Source organism: Zygotorulaspora mrakii, chromosome 8 (genome assembly GCF_013402915.1).
Source record: "Zygotorulaspora mrakii chromosome 8, complete sequence".
Lineage (NCBI taxonomy): Eukaryota > Fungi > Ascomycota > Saccharomycetes > Saccharomycetales > Saccharomycetaceae > Zygotorulaspora > Zygotorulaspora mrakii.
In genome coordinates this window covers 38,897-53,890 of record NC_050726.1, presented here as the reverse complement: position 1 = coordinate 53,890, position 14,994 = coordinate 38,897, and the positions used below count along the sequence as shown (strand labels likewise).

Sequence of the window (14,994 nt, the reverse complement as noted above, 5' to 3'; positions counted from 1 at the left end):
GAGAGCATTATACACAGCTAAATTATTTTCTTGTTTTCAACTGTCTTCGTATACATAAAAATCGACGTTTTCATCAGCAGTTACAAACATTGCATACTTTGGGTTGAACGCTATGGTTCTTGGGCACGACTCAGGTACTGCCGGTATATATCCTTGAGGTTTCAGCGTTCTATTACTAATTGAGCCATGATGGTTCCAAAGAGCAATTCTTCCATCGTAATCTGTACCAAGCGTATACTTCCCGTCAGGTGTAAAGCAAGCAGATCCAGAGTCCATAAACTCTCTCAACGGGAATGGTTTCGTTCCTACTAATTCAAAGAGTTCAGATCCATCGAACGCATCCAATATCATCTGCTTTCCTACCGATGATCCTAATAGCAAATACTTTCCATCATTTGAAAACTCTAGTTTGTTCCATCGCGTAAAATTCTGCTTCACTTTTATGACCAGGAATGGTCCACTCTTCAACTGGGTCAAATTGTAGAGCCCTATTTCGCAGTTTTCTGGGTTCCCTAACGCAAATACTAATCCACTTGGATCATAAGCGATACAACTAGGGACTAAACTCGGGACAATCGCTTGTGATTTGGAAATTCGTAAGTCCCACAATCGAACTGACTCATCATACGATGCAGAGAGAAACGTATCATTGAGCGGAGACATCTGAATATCGCTTACCAATGCACCATGGCCTGTGAAATATCTCAAATATTGATTCGTTTCAAGATTCAGATGCCTTATATCAAAACTTTTCATAGTGGACGAATATATACATTCAGACTGTGCATGTGTAAACTTAGCGGTATGGCAGCCATACTTCTTAGAGGCTACCGTATTTAAGAACTTACAGCTGACAGCATGGTATAGATGCATGTTATCATTTGCTGAAGAGGTCAAGAGATATTGACCATAATCATCGAAGCTCAGAGATGTTATAGGTGAAGCGTCCTTTTCGGCAAACTTGAATGACTTAACAGCTTGAAATTTTAACAACTTCTCCTTAGAAATATCCAATGCCATATTCTGTTGCAGTTTGAAGTCGATTAACTCAAGTTGCTCTCTTGTTTGCCTCTGTCTACTACCTGTGATCAACATAAGCACTTTTTTAATTTCTTTCATCAGCGCCTTTAAGAGGGAGAGTGAACTTCAAATAGATGCATAAACAATTGCGTAAGAAAACCAACGGAGGCAAGAAGCTAAGTCCTGTGCCACGCATCACATCAAGGAAGTTTTTAATTGACCTCTTAGCCCTAAAGTAATGAGTGTAAAAAGCTTGCTACATTGGGGATTTGACCTGACCTTAATAGCCATGGTGCTGGCTGCTTTCAGACAAAATACAGGCTATGTATTTGCGTATGAACATTATGGGATAGGAAGTCACGTATACAAATTACTTTCATGTGGTGAATGGTGTTATAATACATTCTGCAACTATGCTATAAACTCTAGATACTTCAGGAAACAACTTCCAAGAGACAAATTTAAGAACCCAAGGATAAGAGAGGTAGAGGAATTGAGCAGGTCGGATCTTTAAAGACTCGACAGAGGGATGCTTCCCACCAATATGACATAAATTAGGGCCTGATTCTGCTCCCTGTGAGGGAATACCTTCTTTTCGAGTTATTGCACGTGATAGTCATCAGTTCAAGTTTGTACCTGACAGCGTAAATAGTAATACAGATAACATTCATAAAAGATCATCTTTGAGGCATAAATATAGATAGGCATGTGTTGATCGTTTTCTCAGGGTATCAGCATCAACATGACATTGATGAGCCATGATGAGATCCCTTTAAGTGACCTGCCACTATTTCGTGATATAAAAGAGGATCTTTCGATACAGCAACAGGAGCAACAGGCGCTTAAAAACAACAAGCAGCCCAGATTCTCTCAAACTACTAGAAATAAGACTCAGATATCCAGAAATACTCAACAGGGAAATAACTCGCGAGGTACTCAATACGTGCCGCCATTATCGGCGTATAGCGCCAATGAAGAAGCTCCGTATTTTCCTTCTGGAAGACATACTTCTGCGGGCAGATTCGACGAGCTTAGCATGAGGTATGAGCAAACACAACAGAGATTTAAGAGTATACGAACGCTAGGTTGGAGTTTTCTTACACCTCTCGGTATTAACAGTAGCATTCAAGGTCGAAAAGAGAAGCGGCTCAATGAAATGCATAGGGTTCCAGATGAGCCTACAGCATTGGGCGATGACGGAAGACTAAGAAACTTAACGCTACCGACAGATTTTCAGGAAAACGGATCAGACACTAATTTTCATGATCTTGAAATTAATAACGAGCATGACTTTGGACCTGAAGAGATGACAGATGGCAATCGTGGAGGTGAGGATAATGTTGATACTGGTGGTCACAACGATGATAGTGTGAACCATGAAGAGGATGATGATGATGATGATAATGACGACGACGCCTCATACGATTATGATGCAGAATTTGCACGTGTGGAGGATGAACATGAGCATGAGGAACAAGAGGAACGAAGACATTATAGCAATAGAAGAATAGTTAGAGATGTCACTATACAACAATTCGTTGAGACGTCGCATGTTGATCGAAATCCGTATGAAATAGATGAAGAGTATGAGGAGAGCCATTCAAATGTGGATAACGGTGATAGCGGAGATTTTACCGAAATTCCATGGGTTGATGTATCCGATACGGTTCAAAGTGTCGATAGTTCAAGAGTGACAAGTTTAAACAGTCATATTGATCGCCAGGCCGTTCCAGGGAGGAATTTGAGGAGGCATAGGCATGTTCCAGATAATAATAGTGACCAAAGTATCGATTCGATACGTCAATGAAGATAAATCTATCAAATATTTGAGTTTGCTATACATTTACTTTTTCTGCTTTGAATTCGATCATATTTGGTAGTGTCCTTTCCTTAAGTGGCACTTGATCAACTTTATTTCTCATCAAATGTATCGCAGGAATGACCCATTTTCCACAACTGCATCTGGAGCCTTTCCAGTTGTATCCACCAACCTTGCAGGAGCATCCTGGACAAAAAAACTTTCCTTCCAATTCCTGCTTTCCTTGTAATTCTTCCTTCATCCAGTTTAAGGGTTCTACGAAGAAGTGGGAGCATTGGTCTTGTGATTCTTTTATGTCTATAATACGATGTGAACCTGCAGCTCTTCTAATGAAATGACCTTCAGATGATTCTCTACTTGGTGGTTCATGATTAATAAACGAGGTGGAAAATGCCAGTCTTTGTCTGCACTTTTTACACCTCAGAACAGTTACTTTGGCAAGTTCCTGTGGTGTCATCTTGTGTAAATCTTTTACCTCATCCTTCGCAAATGTGTCATCGCGAGATAAGATATCAGCGCCTGAAGGATCATATTTAGCTGAATTCGTTAACTTCCATTGTGTATATGTAGGATGACTATCGATAACATAATCTCCGCCCATTTCCTCGAAAATTTTTAGTTGATTCATGAAATTTTCGTTGGGCTGAGCTGATGCCCTTTTCCTCTTGACTGCATGAAGGGAAGTTTTCAAGTTAAATCCGTATCGATACATGAGATAGGCCACCGTAAAGGCCACCGATCTTGAGCATCCCGCCTGACAATGTATATATACACCATTTTTCTGTGGTTTGCGTTTGAAATCAACTTTTTTTGGATCGTATTCTGTCTCATCTGGAAACAGACAAAGATCCAAAAACATATTCGTTTCATTGATGTATTGCAATATGTCGGTCGTATCGTCGTCATTTATTGCGATGTTTTTCATGATATATCCTTTTCTAACGAGGTACTCTGGAATAACTTGGAATTTTATCACTGATAAAACATGAGTTATTTTATAGATAGCATTCAGAGGAACATGCTCGGCAATAGGTTGTATACCTCCAATGTAAATGCCTCCGATAATTCTGATAATGTCAGCTTCCGCATCAGCAACAGTCATATTGATTCACTATATGTATTAACTTGTGATTTGATGTCAAAATAAAATGAGATGAGATGAGCTAACCATTTTTTTCTCCGCAAACAAAATAAATTTTCATGCTTGCGACTCCAAGTGCGAGGAGAAAAAAAAAAGAATATATAGCGTACACATATTTGCAATTAGTGGAGTCTTGATATTTGCGAATCCCAGTAGAATTTCCTTATAGGATCGTATTTGCTGCTGAGCCCCATGTATGCTCTTTTTGCATTAATTATGGTTGTTTTTTGCAGAGAATATATATGTGCCAAAAATTCCAATGAGTATGAGGACTCTATATCCGGTAACTTCACGTTTGGATCTTCAAAATCTAAATCTGTTACATTACTAGTGAATTTTTTTGCAAATTCAACGATATTGTTATCATACTTGCTGGCTAAAAAATTCTCGTAAATTCCTCTTAGATATGTCCAAGGCGATATGTTCTGTGGTACGTAATTGATCTTGCGCATGATGTACTCCACTTCGGTTTTGATCTCTACGGCGGTGGGCTTCAAGTTCTTCAAAATGAACATTCGGTGCGTCCAAGCACTGTTGTTATAAACGTCTCTTTCCACCATTGAATCTGCAAACTCCAGTTCATTGGAGAAATCATTGAAAAATAGAATACACCATTTTCTAAAAGACCAGACGTGATAATTTTTGGTGTCTTCGTCAAGCATGAATTTCAGAATCGGTAGCTCCCTTTTCAGAACTGGACTTGGATGATTTTGCAATATACACTGCTTATATGACCATATCTGGTAGTTTTTGGGGTTATTTAAAGTAAACTCGTCGATCCAGTCCAATTCTTCATTCAGCCGAAGCACTTTTTCATCATTGCTCAAATCTTTGCTCAAAGATACCAGAATGTCAAATCTGTAGTTCCATATGGTGTAAAAGGCTGGAGCGAGATCTATGACCCTCCCAGTGAGCCTCAAAGCTCTTTCACTGAGCTCTCCGCGAGCCATTAGAGACCTGGCAATACCCAGAAGTTCGCGGTATTCGTCCGTATACATTATTTCACATAACTCGTCAGGCAACCCTGTTGAAATCGATAATGGCTCCACATCTGCAAACTCTCCCATTTTTGGCGTCATCTCGAACATACACTTCTAGTCTCCAGTCCACCACCTAGCGGATCTCTTATAGACTCAAAGAACAGGTGTAAGGAGGAGTTCAATTGTTGTTTGAACGTAGCTGAAATATTGACGACACTCTGGTACCAATTGGTACCATTTCCTAAAATAATCCTTGCAATGCTAACCATTGCTGCTGCTGCTGATTGTTCGTTCGTATAACGTCTGTTCAACACATTACCCTGCTTTATCGTCTGGCGGTATGTGGTTTTCTGTAATTCAACAAAAAATCGAACTGTAGCGATTAAGAATCAGGGCAGAAGATGTTGAAAGAGTTATGCAAAACGTGTGAAGAGGACTCAAAGGATAAGCAAGAGTCGAGTGGAGTAGCACGGAAATAATTTTGAGTGGTGCTAGTCAGTAGCAAGTTTTATCTGAAAGAAATAACGAAATATTGAGAATTTTAGAATTCTTTTTACAGGAATTTTACTGTGTTGTATTGTGCCGTTTCTCAAAAAAAGATGCTTGAAGGAGTGAAAAGCGAAACTTTCTTCAATGAAGCTTTTCATTATGAGAATCAAGCAAATGATGTGGACATGCTGGATAGTGAACTTTTGAATGAGTTCTTGTTTAGGTCGAACGATGGAGGCGAAGATGCAGAGCGCGATGAGGAGGATGGAAATCTCAAAAATCGGCCTAAGGGTGGTCTAAATAACGATGAAGATGCCGTCTTCGATTCTTTCATCAATACAGAAACTTTGGATATTACAGGTATGGCTTCTAATGATTTTATGGGAGTGCAATGTAATTATACGAATGACGAGGCAAATGGCATGCATTCAGATGTCAGTGATACTTTGATGATGAAACAGGATACAAAAAGTACCAGTGTGACCGATATAGAACAAGACATTGGTAAAAATGTGCAATTATCCTCGGACTACACCAAAGACTGTCAAAATCTTGTCGAAAACTCGTTGGTCTTCGGCAGATCAGAAGCAACGAAAACGCGTTATGTTAATCCGTTAGAGTATATTGATATTGACGAATCGACTTTACCATACAAACTTTCAGTCACTGGACTGCCAACTGTGTCTCGAGTAGAGAACCAAATAAAGCTGGATTTTGAAGTTACACCACCAGTAAGACAATGCATGGTCTACTTACCAACTGACTGTATTGCAAGACAAAAATTTTATTTGGAGAAAGAAATCGATCATTATCCCCAGGAATTTCGGGATCAATTACTATATGTGGAGGCATTTTTACTGTGTGCATCGAATAACAAAACGACTTACGTCTGCACGCGGTGTGTTAAGAGGGAGCATAGAAGAGCTTCTAGAAGAAAATCAGGATTAAGTGACAATATGCTGTGGTGCAATAATGAGAACAGAAGAGCAGTAATCTTCAATAACAAACAAGTATTCGTGGTAAAAGATTTAGATAAAAATGAACAGTCTAAAAAATTTGACTTGACAGCTAGAATTGTATGCTATTGTAGGCATCATAAAGCTCCAGAGGGTTTTAAGATCCTATTTGTCTTAAAAAATTCCAAAGGTGACGTATTGGCTAAAAATGTGACATCTTCAATTATGATAATGGACAAAAAACCGGCTTCGACCTCTGTGTCATCGCCTATTACCGCTCAAAATACGAGCAATACAGATTCTGGTGTCGATACAGCTGCAGAGAATTTTTCAACTTCGAACTCGGCTGAGGTTACATCTTCTAGCCGTCGTTTAGATTCAAATCGTAATGGAAATGGTTTGACTCCAAGCAAGTACTTTGATGGAGGTGACTTGGATCCTATGCAAACAGACTCTAATAATCCTGTGTTATTGACGGTTCCCAAAGAACCAATGCTTTCTCCCACTTCAATGAGTGAGGAAGGTTCTGAATCGCACGCATCTGCGTTGGAGCGCACAAATGAGTCTCATCGTATGGGTTCTTGTGTAGCTACCACCAATATCTCTCGAATGGACAACAATCAGCGGAAAAGACTGCGTCATCAAAGTACTCAAGATGGTTTCCCCCAAAGATCATGGTCAAATAACTCATTATCAAGTTCTGCAGCAGAGTCTCGACCTCAAATCATGTCTCAAAATTCGTCGCAAATGTTACGATCAGTGGCTGATTTTTCTCCGGTTATTAATCCTAATCAACCTTCTATTCAGCGCGTGATTCCAGCTCAAGGACCAATTAATGGTGGTATCGAAATTACCCTCTTGGGCTCTAAGTTTAAGGATGGACTCATCGTCAAATTCGGTGAAAATATTGCATTATCAACTCAATGTTGGAGCGAAACAACAATGGTTACATATTTGCCTCCGGCATCCTGTGCTGGTCAGGTTTTTGTTACGGTGCTTGACTCGAGTGACCCAAATTCATCTCAGGTCAGTGCAAATAACAAAACAATCTTCACTTATGTTGATGATACGGATAGACAGCTGATTGAGTTGGCTCTACAGATAGTCGGATTGAAGATGAACGGTAAACTAGAAGATGCAAGGAATATTGCCAAGAGAATTGTTGGTAACGACGATGGTTCTTCTACTATGAGCTCACCAAATATTTCTCCTGGAAACAACTCTGGCTCCGTACAGAGCTCAATGCAAGGTCACATTATGTACTCTGATGAGGTTTTACTCGTGAAGGTGATCAAATCGCTTCGAGTAAACTCGAATTTATCGATGTGTGACAACTTAGGTCGAACATTAGTTCACCTGGCATCTTTGAAGGGCTATCAAAGCCTACTATCAATTCTAATCAAAAATGGTGCTCGTGTCAATGATAGAGATTTATACGGTTTTACTCCCCTACATTTTGCTTGTGTAGGTGGTGATGCCTCTGTGATTCGTTTACTGCTTCAATGTAAGGCCGATCTCGCCATCAGGGCCAAAAATGATATCACAGCAAGGCAAATTTTCATTGCAAACCACGGTAAAAGGCCTGAAGCTCAAAGCTACGTAAAAGAGGTCCTGGGATTATTTGATGACACAAATGCATCTGATGATTCAAGTCTTTTCAGTCGAAAGTTTTCCGATTCAAGCTTTCATTTCAATACTGTGGAAAATGAGTCTTTGTATTCATCTGAGGTTGCAAGGTTCACGGCATCAGCAAGTAGAAACTCTGACAGGTCAGAGTATGACGAAAGTGACTTCGAAGAGAATGGGGACGAGAGTCTTTTAACGGGAGACCAATCTGAATTAGATTTTGACAACGAAGTCACAGATAACATATCAGTTGTAAATGGAAATGAAGGTCGTAGCTCAATGAACAGTTCACTCCTGAATAGAATGCTGAACTATCTGAATGAAGATCTTCCAAAATACGAAGATCTCTTCCCCGGTTCGCCACATAATGAGAAACAAAAAATGATAGAAGTTGATAACGAATCTAACGAGGATGGAATTCATAAAACTTCATCTGCTCCCGAAGATTCTCAAGCTTCTTCGGAGGACGAAGAGGATGCCTTACAACTTAGATTCAACAGATTTTTCCAGCAAAAGCAGAATTTCAGGAACGATAAAATGCTGCTTTTCTTCTGGCTGCCACTAACGGTTATTCTTCTAAGTTGGTACACTCTCTTTAAATTCGGTCAGGAAGGTGACCACGTTCATTATTTTACTAACATGGTTTCGGAGTATCTGCGTGTTGTCTTAGCTAAGATTTTATTAGGTAATGAGAGAATGAAAACCGCATTTAAGGAGCAATTGACGATTTTTCAAAATACAGGCATCATGAACGATTTGATTGTTGCACAATAGTGGTACAATTCTTGACTTTTTCCCCTAAATTTATAGATTTTTTAGTTCGCTATTTTTTAAGTATGAACCTTTGCATTATTTTTGTTACGCTCCTTTTTCTCTTTCGTTTTCATCATTTTTCAGAAATGCCCATAGCCCCGGCTCATCTCATCTCTTGAAAAAATTGATCCAGTTATGAAGAACTTTCGAGAGCATTTGATTTTAGATATAAGAGAAGAAAACAGATGTCAGGTAATCAGTTTAGGGTCATTGTAGGCTCTTATGAGCACAACCTTCTCTGTTTGTCATTAAACCTTTCATTGTCAACGCCTGTTTTCACACCTATATTCCATTTTCAAGCCCACATTTTGAGTGTTAAATGTTTGGACACATCAAAAAGATACCTGGTATCAGGTTCCAATGATGAACATATCAGAATATACGATCTTCAAAAGAGAAAAGAATTGGGAACTTTGCTCGCTCATCAGGGTTCAATAACATGTCTGAAGTTTTCCAAGGCAAAGATTCCAAGCAAAGAGGAAAATGTAGATGAAAAGAAAATCAGTAACAAGTGGCTACTCTCGGCATCGGAAGATAATAAGATAATCATTTGGAGAGTCAAAGACTGGGAAAATTTTGGAACTTTGAAGGGACATACGGCACGGATCAACGATCTCGATGTGCATCCTTCCAATAGAGTTGCAGTCAGTGTTAGCGAAGATCACACAATCCGTTTATGGAATCTAATGACAGTCAAAAAAGCTGCAGTGCTGAAATTAAGAGGATACTCACAAAATGGCCAATTCGTGAGGTGGTTTGGTACAGAGGGTAATTTTTTCGTCGTTGCTTTAATGAACAAGGTTTTAATTTACAAGACAGCGACTGCTAAAGTACATTGCGAAATCGATACTGGAAAAAGCACAATCATGCAGCTTGAAACCGAAACTTTAAATGGGGTTGATTATATAGTTGTTGGTTTGAATAACGGTCAAGTTACCTTTTACAACACCACTAATTTGGACGATGAAGAACCAACAATCAAAGAAGCAGAATTCACTTTGTTGGGGCACACCAATAGAGTAAAAGATATGAAATTTTTCACAAACGACTATGGTACATATCTATTGACAATTGGTTCAGATGGTAAAATCGTTGTTTGGGATATGAAAACAAGGGAGCAACTCGCTGTCTATGATTCTGGTGAAAGACTTAACTGTCTTGCAATCTACGATGAAAATACAGAAAAGTACGATACAATGAAGAAGAGACAGGCTGAGACAGCGGAAATAGATGAACAGAGTGAAGTGGAGAGTGATACTGAAGAATTGAAAAAGGCAATGTTTGGAGAGAAGCCATCAAAAAAAAGAAAAAGAAATAAGAAAAACAATGTCAAGAAAGTTTCAGTGCAATTAGAGTGACTTTTAAAGCTTTCATAATTTTATAATTAATTTACTGACAAAAAATAAAATGTACGCAGTAACATATAAAGAATCAACAGTCTATTTATCTACAGCTTTGAGGATCTAGTAACACGATTACAATGTTTGTTGAACAAATTTCTAGCTCTGGACCAGACAGGAGCCTGCTGTCTTTGTGGAAGTTGCTCCAACGAAGGTAGCATGTCGTGAGCAAAAAATTCGGAAGATTCACGTGGCAATAGCGATGGCAAATGATCAATGGATATCACAGATAGTTTAGGACCGACAGTAGTTGGGACAAGAACGGTTGGTTTACTGAATACCGTCGCTATCTTGTAAATAGGGACTGGGTTATGTGGGTTTGTTGTATCAGCAGAAACATCAACGACAGTTCTTAGTCTTCTTTCTGGTCTATTTAATAGATCGTAGTTGATGAATGGAGCAATTGGCTTGGACAAATATATACAATTGATGAAAATATCTGCTTGTGCAATCTCTTTGAAAGGACCACCGCGAGAGGTTTCCTTCATATCCCATTTTAAAATATTTTTGTCTGGAACACCAACTTTGCGTAAAAGATCAATGGCACCAGATCCACATCTTCCCAATGCACCAATAACCAGCACCGTTGGCTTTTTAGCTCCCTTTTTCAAAGCCGCTTGATATTCACGAGCAACGTCCTTGATCAAGGCGTTCTCATTTGGATATGGTGACACGGCCGGTAGATCCTCATCATCTGAGTGAGTCTGTTTGAAAGCCCAGTCTCTTAACCCCAAGGCGGCACCTGCGAAGCCCGCATAAAATCCAAAAGCAGCAACCCTTCTCCCTTTGTCGTTTTCTAAGAACTCCAGATCGTACAACACACCTCTACCGTTGATGAATCTTTTCAAAACATCCTGCCATCCGGCCTGGTCTTTGTAGCAGTGTGCAAATTGGATGTGTTCGTGAGTTAGAGGAAACGTGTCTTCCTCTGGCATTTCCTTCAAGCCAATAATAATTCTATCATGGGGTGCATCGACCCAGGAGCCAAAGGGCACGATTATTGCACCGGCCTTTTTGTACTCATCGCTGCTAAACGTTGACTGAGGACTTTCCTCTACATAAATTTTAAATCCTTTGGAAATCAACTGTTTGACAGTTGTAGGAGTTAATGCTGCACGGGCCTCCTGTGGTTTAGTCTCTGCTCTCAGATGTAAGGTAACTGTCATTTCAGTTTTCGCTTGTCAAAATCTAATATTACCTCAAGTCAAAAGGTGGGTTTCTTGAGAGCTTCAATGGATAATCAAACGAACAACCAATTCGAATTATACACGAAGCCATTTATATATTTTGCATCTAGCCATTTTTCACTATTCTATCTCGAGATATGACTGAATTTCGAAATTCCGGTGGGATAAAAAAAACAAATTCCGCTGCAATAAGGAAAGATTCCTCGTCGTAAATGATCGTTGCACTGTGAACATAATTTGTGGTTCATCATACCTGTAAGAATAGTACAACGATGCTGATTTAATCGATGCCTTTAGGGTAAGGTTGGCGGTTTGAGTCATAATTCAAAAGTTATTTTGATGTCATCAACTGGGACACCGACCCAACATAATTCTACGCTTGCGATATCGCCGTTCGTGAGCGGAAGAAATGGCAGATATAATGCATCACAGGCCGGAAGAGCGGAGGGAGATAGAGAGAGAGATCGAGATCCGAATACACAGCAGCTGGCTGCTGGTGGCAATGGGGAGGATTTCAGAAGTCAGGAGTGGAATCCAGCAGGATTGGAACACAATCATCCATATGGGTCGCTTGCGAACAGCCCACTGGTTCAAAAGACTAATCCCAATATTGCGGCTAACTCGCTGGCAACGCCGCACCATCATGTCACTGCAAACACGAATCATGGCGGGCTTATAGGATCGATATCGAAGAATGGGCTTTTTGGTTCGGCAATGCCTTCGACGTTGCGTAAAGTTAGTTTGCAAAGGGAATACCGGGATCCCTTGAATACAAAGACGAGAGAAACACACATTGAATCGGGAATCCATGAGCCTATGTCAACTACAACGACATTGACTACCACTACGACGGCGACAACGAGCACAGCTGAATTTGATATATCAGAATTATCATCTATTGAGAAGCTGCGATTGTGGAGACATGATGCCCTGATGCAGCATCTTTACAAGACAGCAGAATTCGTGGCAAACAAAATCTACACCTTGACAGGTGATCCAAATGATGCATTTTGGTTGGCACAGGTATACTTTAGTGATGGATCTTATGTGCGTGCCATTGACCTCCTTTCAAGAGACATGCTTGATTCAACAAGTATTATGTGCAGATATCTGAAAGCACGTTGCTTGGTCAAATTGCAGAAATACGATGAAGCTTTGGATATTGTAGGAGAATGCAATCCCTTCTCGAGTGCTTCAGATGAGGAGGCAAAAAAAGAAACGGATGGTGGAATAAAGCTGGAGTCATCTTTGTGCTACTTGAGAGGAATAATATATTCTGCCCAAAACAATTTTGCAAAAGCCAAAGAATCGTTCAAGGAAGCGGTCCTGGTTGATGTGAAGAACTTTGAGGCCTTTGAAGAACTTACATCTAAAAATTTATTGACGCCACGCGAGGAATGGGATTTACTAGAGTCACTAACCTTAGATTTTTCGATACTGGATGACAATCAGGACATGGTCAAAAATTTATACATTATTCGTTTATCAAAGTATCTTAATGAGGATAAAACTTGCGAATCAAGAAAACAACTGATAGAAGAACACAATTTGGCATCGAACGTTGATATTCTGGTTTCAGACGTTGAAACGTTATATACAAAGTGCAAATTCTCCGAATGCTTGAACTTCTGCGAGACTATTTTGGAGAAAGATAAATTCAACGCTGAAGTGCTTCCGACGTACATCGCTTGTTTCTACGAACTGGGCATGAGGAATAAACTGTTTTTACTTTCCCATGAATTGGCTGAAAATTTCCCTAAAAATCCCATCACATGGTTTAGCGTTGCTACTTACTACATGGTCGTGAATAAAATTGGAGAGGCACGAAAATACTTTTCAAAATCATCTATCCTTGATCCAAATTTTGCTCCGTCATGGTTAGGGTTTGCGCATACGTACTCCATGGAGGGGGAGCAGGATCAAGCCGTATCAGCTTATTCTACAGCTGCAAGGTTCTTTCCTGGTATTCATTTGCCTAATTTATTTTTGGGTATGCAATATATGTCCATGAATACATTATCATTGGCGGAAGAATATTTTACTTTGGCGTACGATATATGCCCGCAAGATCCGCTACTGTTGAATGAGATGGGCGTTATGTTTTTTAAAAGGAATGAGCTACAAAAATCGAAGCGCTATCTAAAGAAAGCACTGGAAGCGATAATAGAACTAGACAGTACGTCACGAACATTTGTCTCTATTCAAATAAATCTGGCCCATGCCTATAGAAAAATGGGTGATTACGAAAGAGCTATCAAGTGCTTTAAATTTGTGTTAGAAGTCTCTGGTAAAGATTCAGATATTTACTGTTCGTTGGGATTCCTCTACCTGAAGACAAAGCAGCTGCAAAAGGCGATTGATCACTTGCATACAGCGCTCTCCCTCAGCTCAACAAATCACGTAGCACAGGAATTGTTGTTACACGCATTAGAGCTAAATGTGTCAATAACATTGGATTCAGATCATCCACTTGTTGTTAACGCTCAAATACATGAAGCCCATGCAAATATATATTCTTCCCGAAAACGAGCACCTTTAATATTTGATAGCTCAGCACTCAACAAAAAAATGAAAACCTCTGTTTCGTCACAAACAAATGGTGAATGTGAGGAAATGGAAATCGAATAACATGCTGCATGTCATTCTTATAAAATGATATACCTTTTCTCCATGTGTATGTGAGTATATAAGTCAGAGTTCGTAATTTGTAATCGCATTTGCATATACTAAATGCAGCAACAGTGGCACGATCGTTACTGTTGAATTGATTATTGGATCTGTTTTTGTTTTTTCTCACTCGTCTTGTCGTTTTTGAGAACTGATTTTCTTGACGATCTATTACTGTTAGATCCACCTTCTTTTTTACTGTTACCAGCCCTATCTTTTTCGTCCGTCTTTATTACTTCTGCAGATCTTTTTTTGGACCTCTTCTTTTTAGTATGTCTTTTCTCATTATTTTGCACTCCTACTGCACCGATATCGTTACTTTCCTTTTGCCGCATTCTTTCAGTCCTTGATTCATGATTCATTAGTTCTTTTTTTTTTATTCCTCTATCAACATAGGTTTCATGGTCATTGCTTTGCTTCTTACGGTTTTTCTCTCTTGAATTGGGCAACCTTGTCTTCTTCTTGAAATCAGTATTCCTTTCACCAGGTTGGCCAGCATTCCTCGTTTCCATTTTCTCAGTCTTACCTGGTATTGCATTTTTATTTCCCTTTTTACTCGGTTGTGACAACTGCCTACTAGGAAGCCGTAAAATTAAATCGTCAAGATCGTTACATAGTTCATCCTTAGCATCCAATGGGTGCATGCTTTTTCTCTGTTCTCTTGGAAAAATCTCCTTTTCAGCAGTGAGGTATACTTCGTCATTTGAGAGCAATCGTATGTCCGGTGCCTTACTAGCTATTTCGAAATCCTGCACATCGTCATGCAGAAGGAACTCGAGCAGGTCACTGGGATCCATTGCAACGCTATTACTTATACACTCTCTGTCACGAGCAGTTATATTTTCTGTCATGTCGCGAAATTATAATAAGAACTGGTAAAGTATCAAAAAAATCTG

At 39.6% G+C, this 14,994-nt stretch overlaps 10 protein-coding genes across 10 annotated transcripts; 5 read left to right on the top strand and 5 right to left on the bottom strand.

Annotated features, from left to right (window-relative positions):
* Positions 1-36: 36 nt before the first annotated feature.
* SWD2 (WD-repeat containing protein SWD2) lies at positions 37-1,119 on the bottom strand (the record flags this gene model as incomplete). Its single annotated transcript, XM_037290534.1, has 1 exon — positions 37-1,119. The coding sequence occupies one exon, from the start codon at positions 1,117-1,119 to the stop codon at positions 37-39; it is 1,083 nt and encodes a 360-aa protein (XP_037146429.1).
* Positions 1,120-1,258: 139 nt separating this feature from the next.
* On the top strand, positions 1,259-1,534 carry MCO12 (Mco12p; the record flags this gene model as incomplete). Its single annotated transcript, XM_037290533.1, has 1 exon — positions 1,259-1,534. One exon carries the CDS (start codon positions 1,259-1,261, stop codon positions 1,532-1,534), a length of 276 nt encoding a protein of 91 aa, XP_037146428.1.
* A 228-nt stretch (positions 1,535-1,762) lies between these two features.
* MND2 (Mnd2p) lies at positions 1,763-2,827 on the top strand (the record flags this gene model as incomplete). Its single annotated transcript, XM_037290532.1, has 1 exon — positions 1,763-2,827. One exon carries the CDS (start codon positions 1,763-1,765, stop codon positions 2,825-2,827), a length of 1,065 nt encoding a protein of 354 aa, XP_037146427.1.
* Positions 2,828-2,855: 28 nt separating this feature from the next.
* Positions 2,856-3,941, bottom strand: YVH1 (tyrosine protein phosphatase YVH1; the record flags this gene model as incomplete). The annotated part of the gene is made up of 1 exon (XM_037290531.1): positions 2,856-3,941. The coding sequence occupies one exon, from the start codon at positions 3,939-3,941 to the stop codon at positions 2,856-2,858; it is 1,086 nt and encodes a 361-aa protein (XP_037146426.1).
* Positions 3,942-4,102: 161 nt separating this feature from the next.
* On the bottom strand, positions 4,103-5,068 carry RAM2 (bifunctional protein farnesyltransferase/protein geranylgeranyltransferase; the record flags this gene model as incomplete). The annotated part of the gene is made up of 1 exon (XM_037290530.1): positions 4,103-5,068. One exon carries the CDS (start codon positions 5,066-5,068, stop codon positions 4,103-4,105), a length of 966 nt encoding a protein of 321 aa, XP_037146425.1.
* Positions 5,069-5,559: 491 nt separating this feature from the next.
* Positions 5,560-8,805, top strand: HG535_0H00240 (uncharacterized protein; the record flags this gene model as incomplete). The annotated part of the gene is made up of 1 exon (XM_037290529.1): positions 5,560-8,805. One exon carries the CDS (start codon positions 5,560-5,562, stop codon positions 8,803-8,805), a length of 3,246 nt encoding a protein of 1,081 aa, XP_037146424.1.
* A 224-nt stretch (positions 8,806-9,029) lies between these two features.
* MAK11 (Mak11p) lies at positions 9,030-10,202 on the top strand (the record flags this gene model as incomplete). Its single annotated transcript, XM_037290528.1, has 1 exon — positions 9,030-10,202. One exon carries the CDS (start codon positions 9,030-9,032, stop codon positions 10,200-10,202), a length of 1,173 nt encoding a protein of 390 aa, XP_037146423.1.
* Positions 10,203-10,291: 89 nt separating this feature from the next.
* LYS1 (saccharopine dehydrogenase (NAD+, L-lysine-forming)) lies at positions 10,292-11,410 on the bottom strand (the record flags this gene model as incomplete). The annotated part of the gene is made up of 1 exon (XM_037290527.1): positions 10,292-11,410. One exon carries the CDS (start codon positions 11,408-11,410, stop codon positions 10,292-10,294), a length of 1,119 nt encoding a protein of 372 aa, XP_037146422.1.
* A 360-nt stretch (positions 11,411-11,770) lies between these two features.
* On the top strand, positions 11,771-14,059 carry CDC16 (anaphase promoting complex subunit CDC16; the record flags this gene model as incomplete). Its single annotated transcript, XM_037290526.1, has 1 exon — positions 11,771-14,059. The coding sequence occupies one exon, from the start codon at positions 11,771-11,773 to the stop codon at positions 14,057-14,059; it is 2,289 nt and encodes a 762-aa protein (XP_037146421.1).
* Positions 14,060-14,199: 140 nt separating this feature from the next.
* Positions 14,200-14,949, bottom strand: HG535_0H00200 (uncharacterized protein; the record flags this gene model as incomplete). Its single annotated transcript, XM_037290525.1, has 1 exon — positions 14,200-14,949. The coding sequence occupies one exon, from the start codon at positions 14,947-14,949 to the stop codon at positions 14,200-14,202; it is 750 nt and encodes a 249-aa protein (XP_037146420.1).
* Positions 14,950-14,994: the final 45 nt, after the last annotated feature.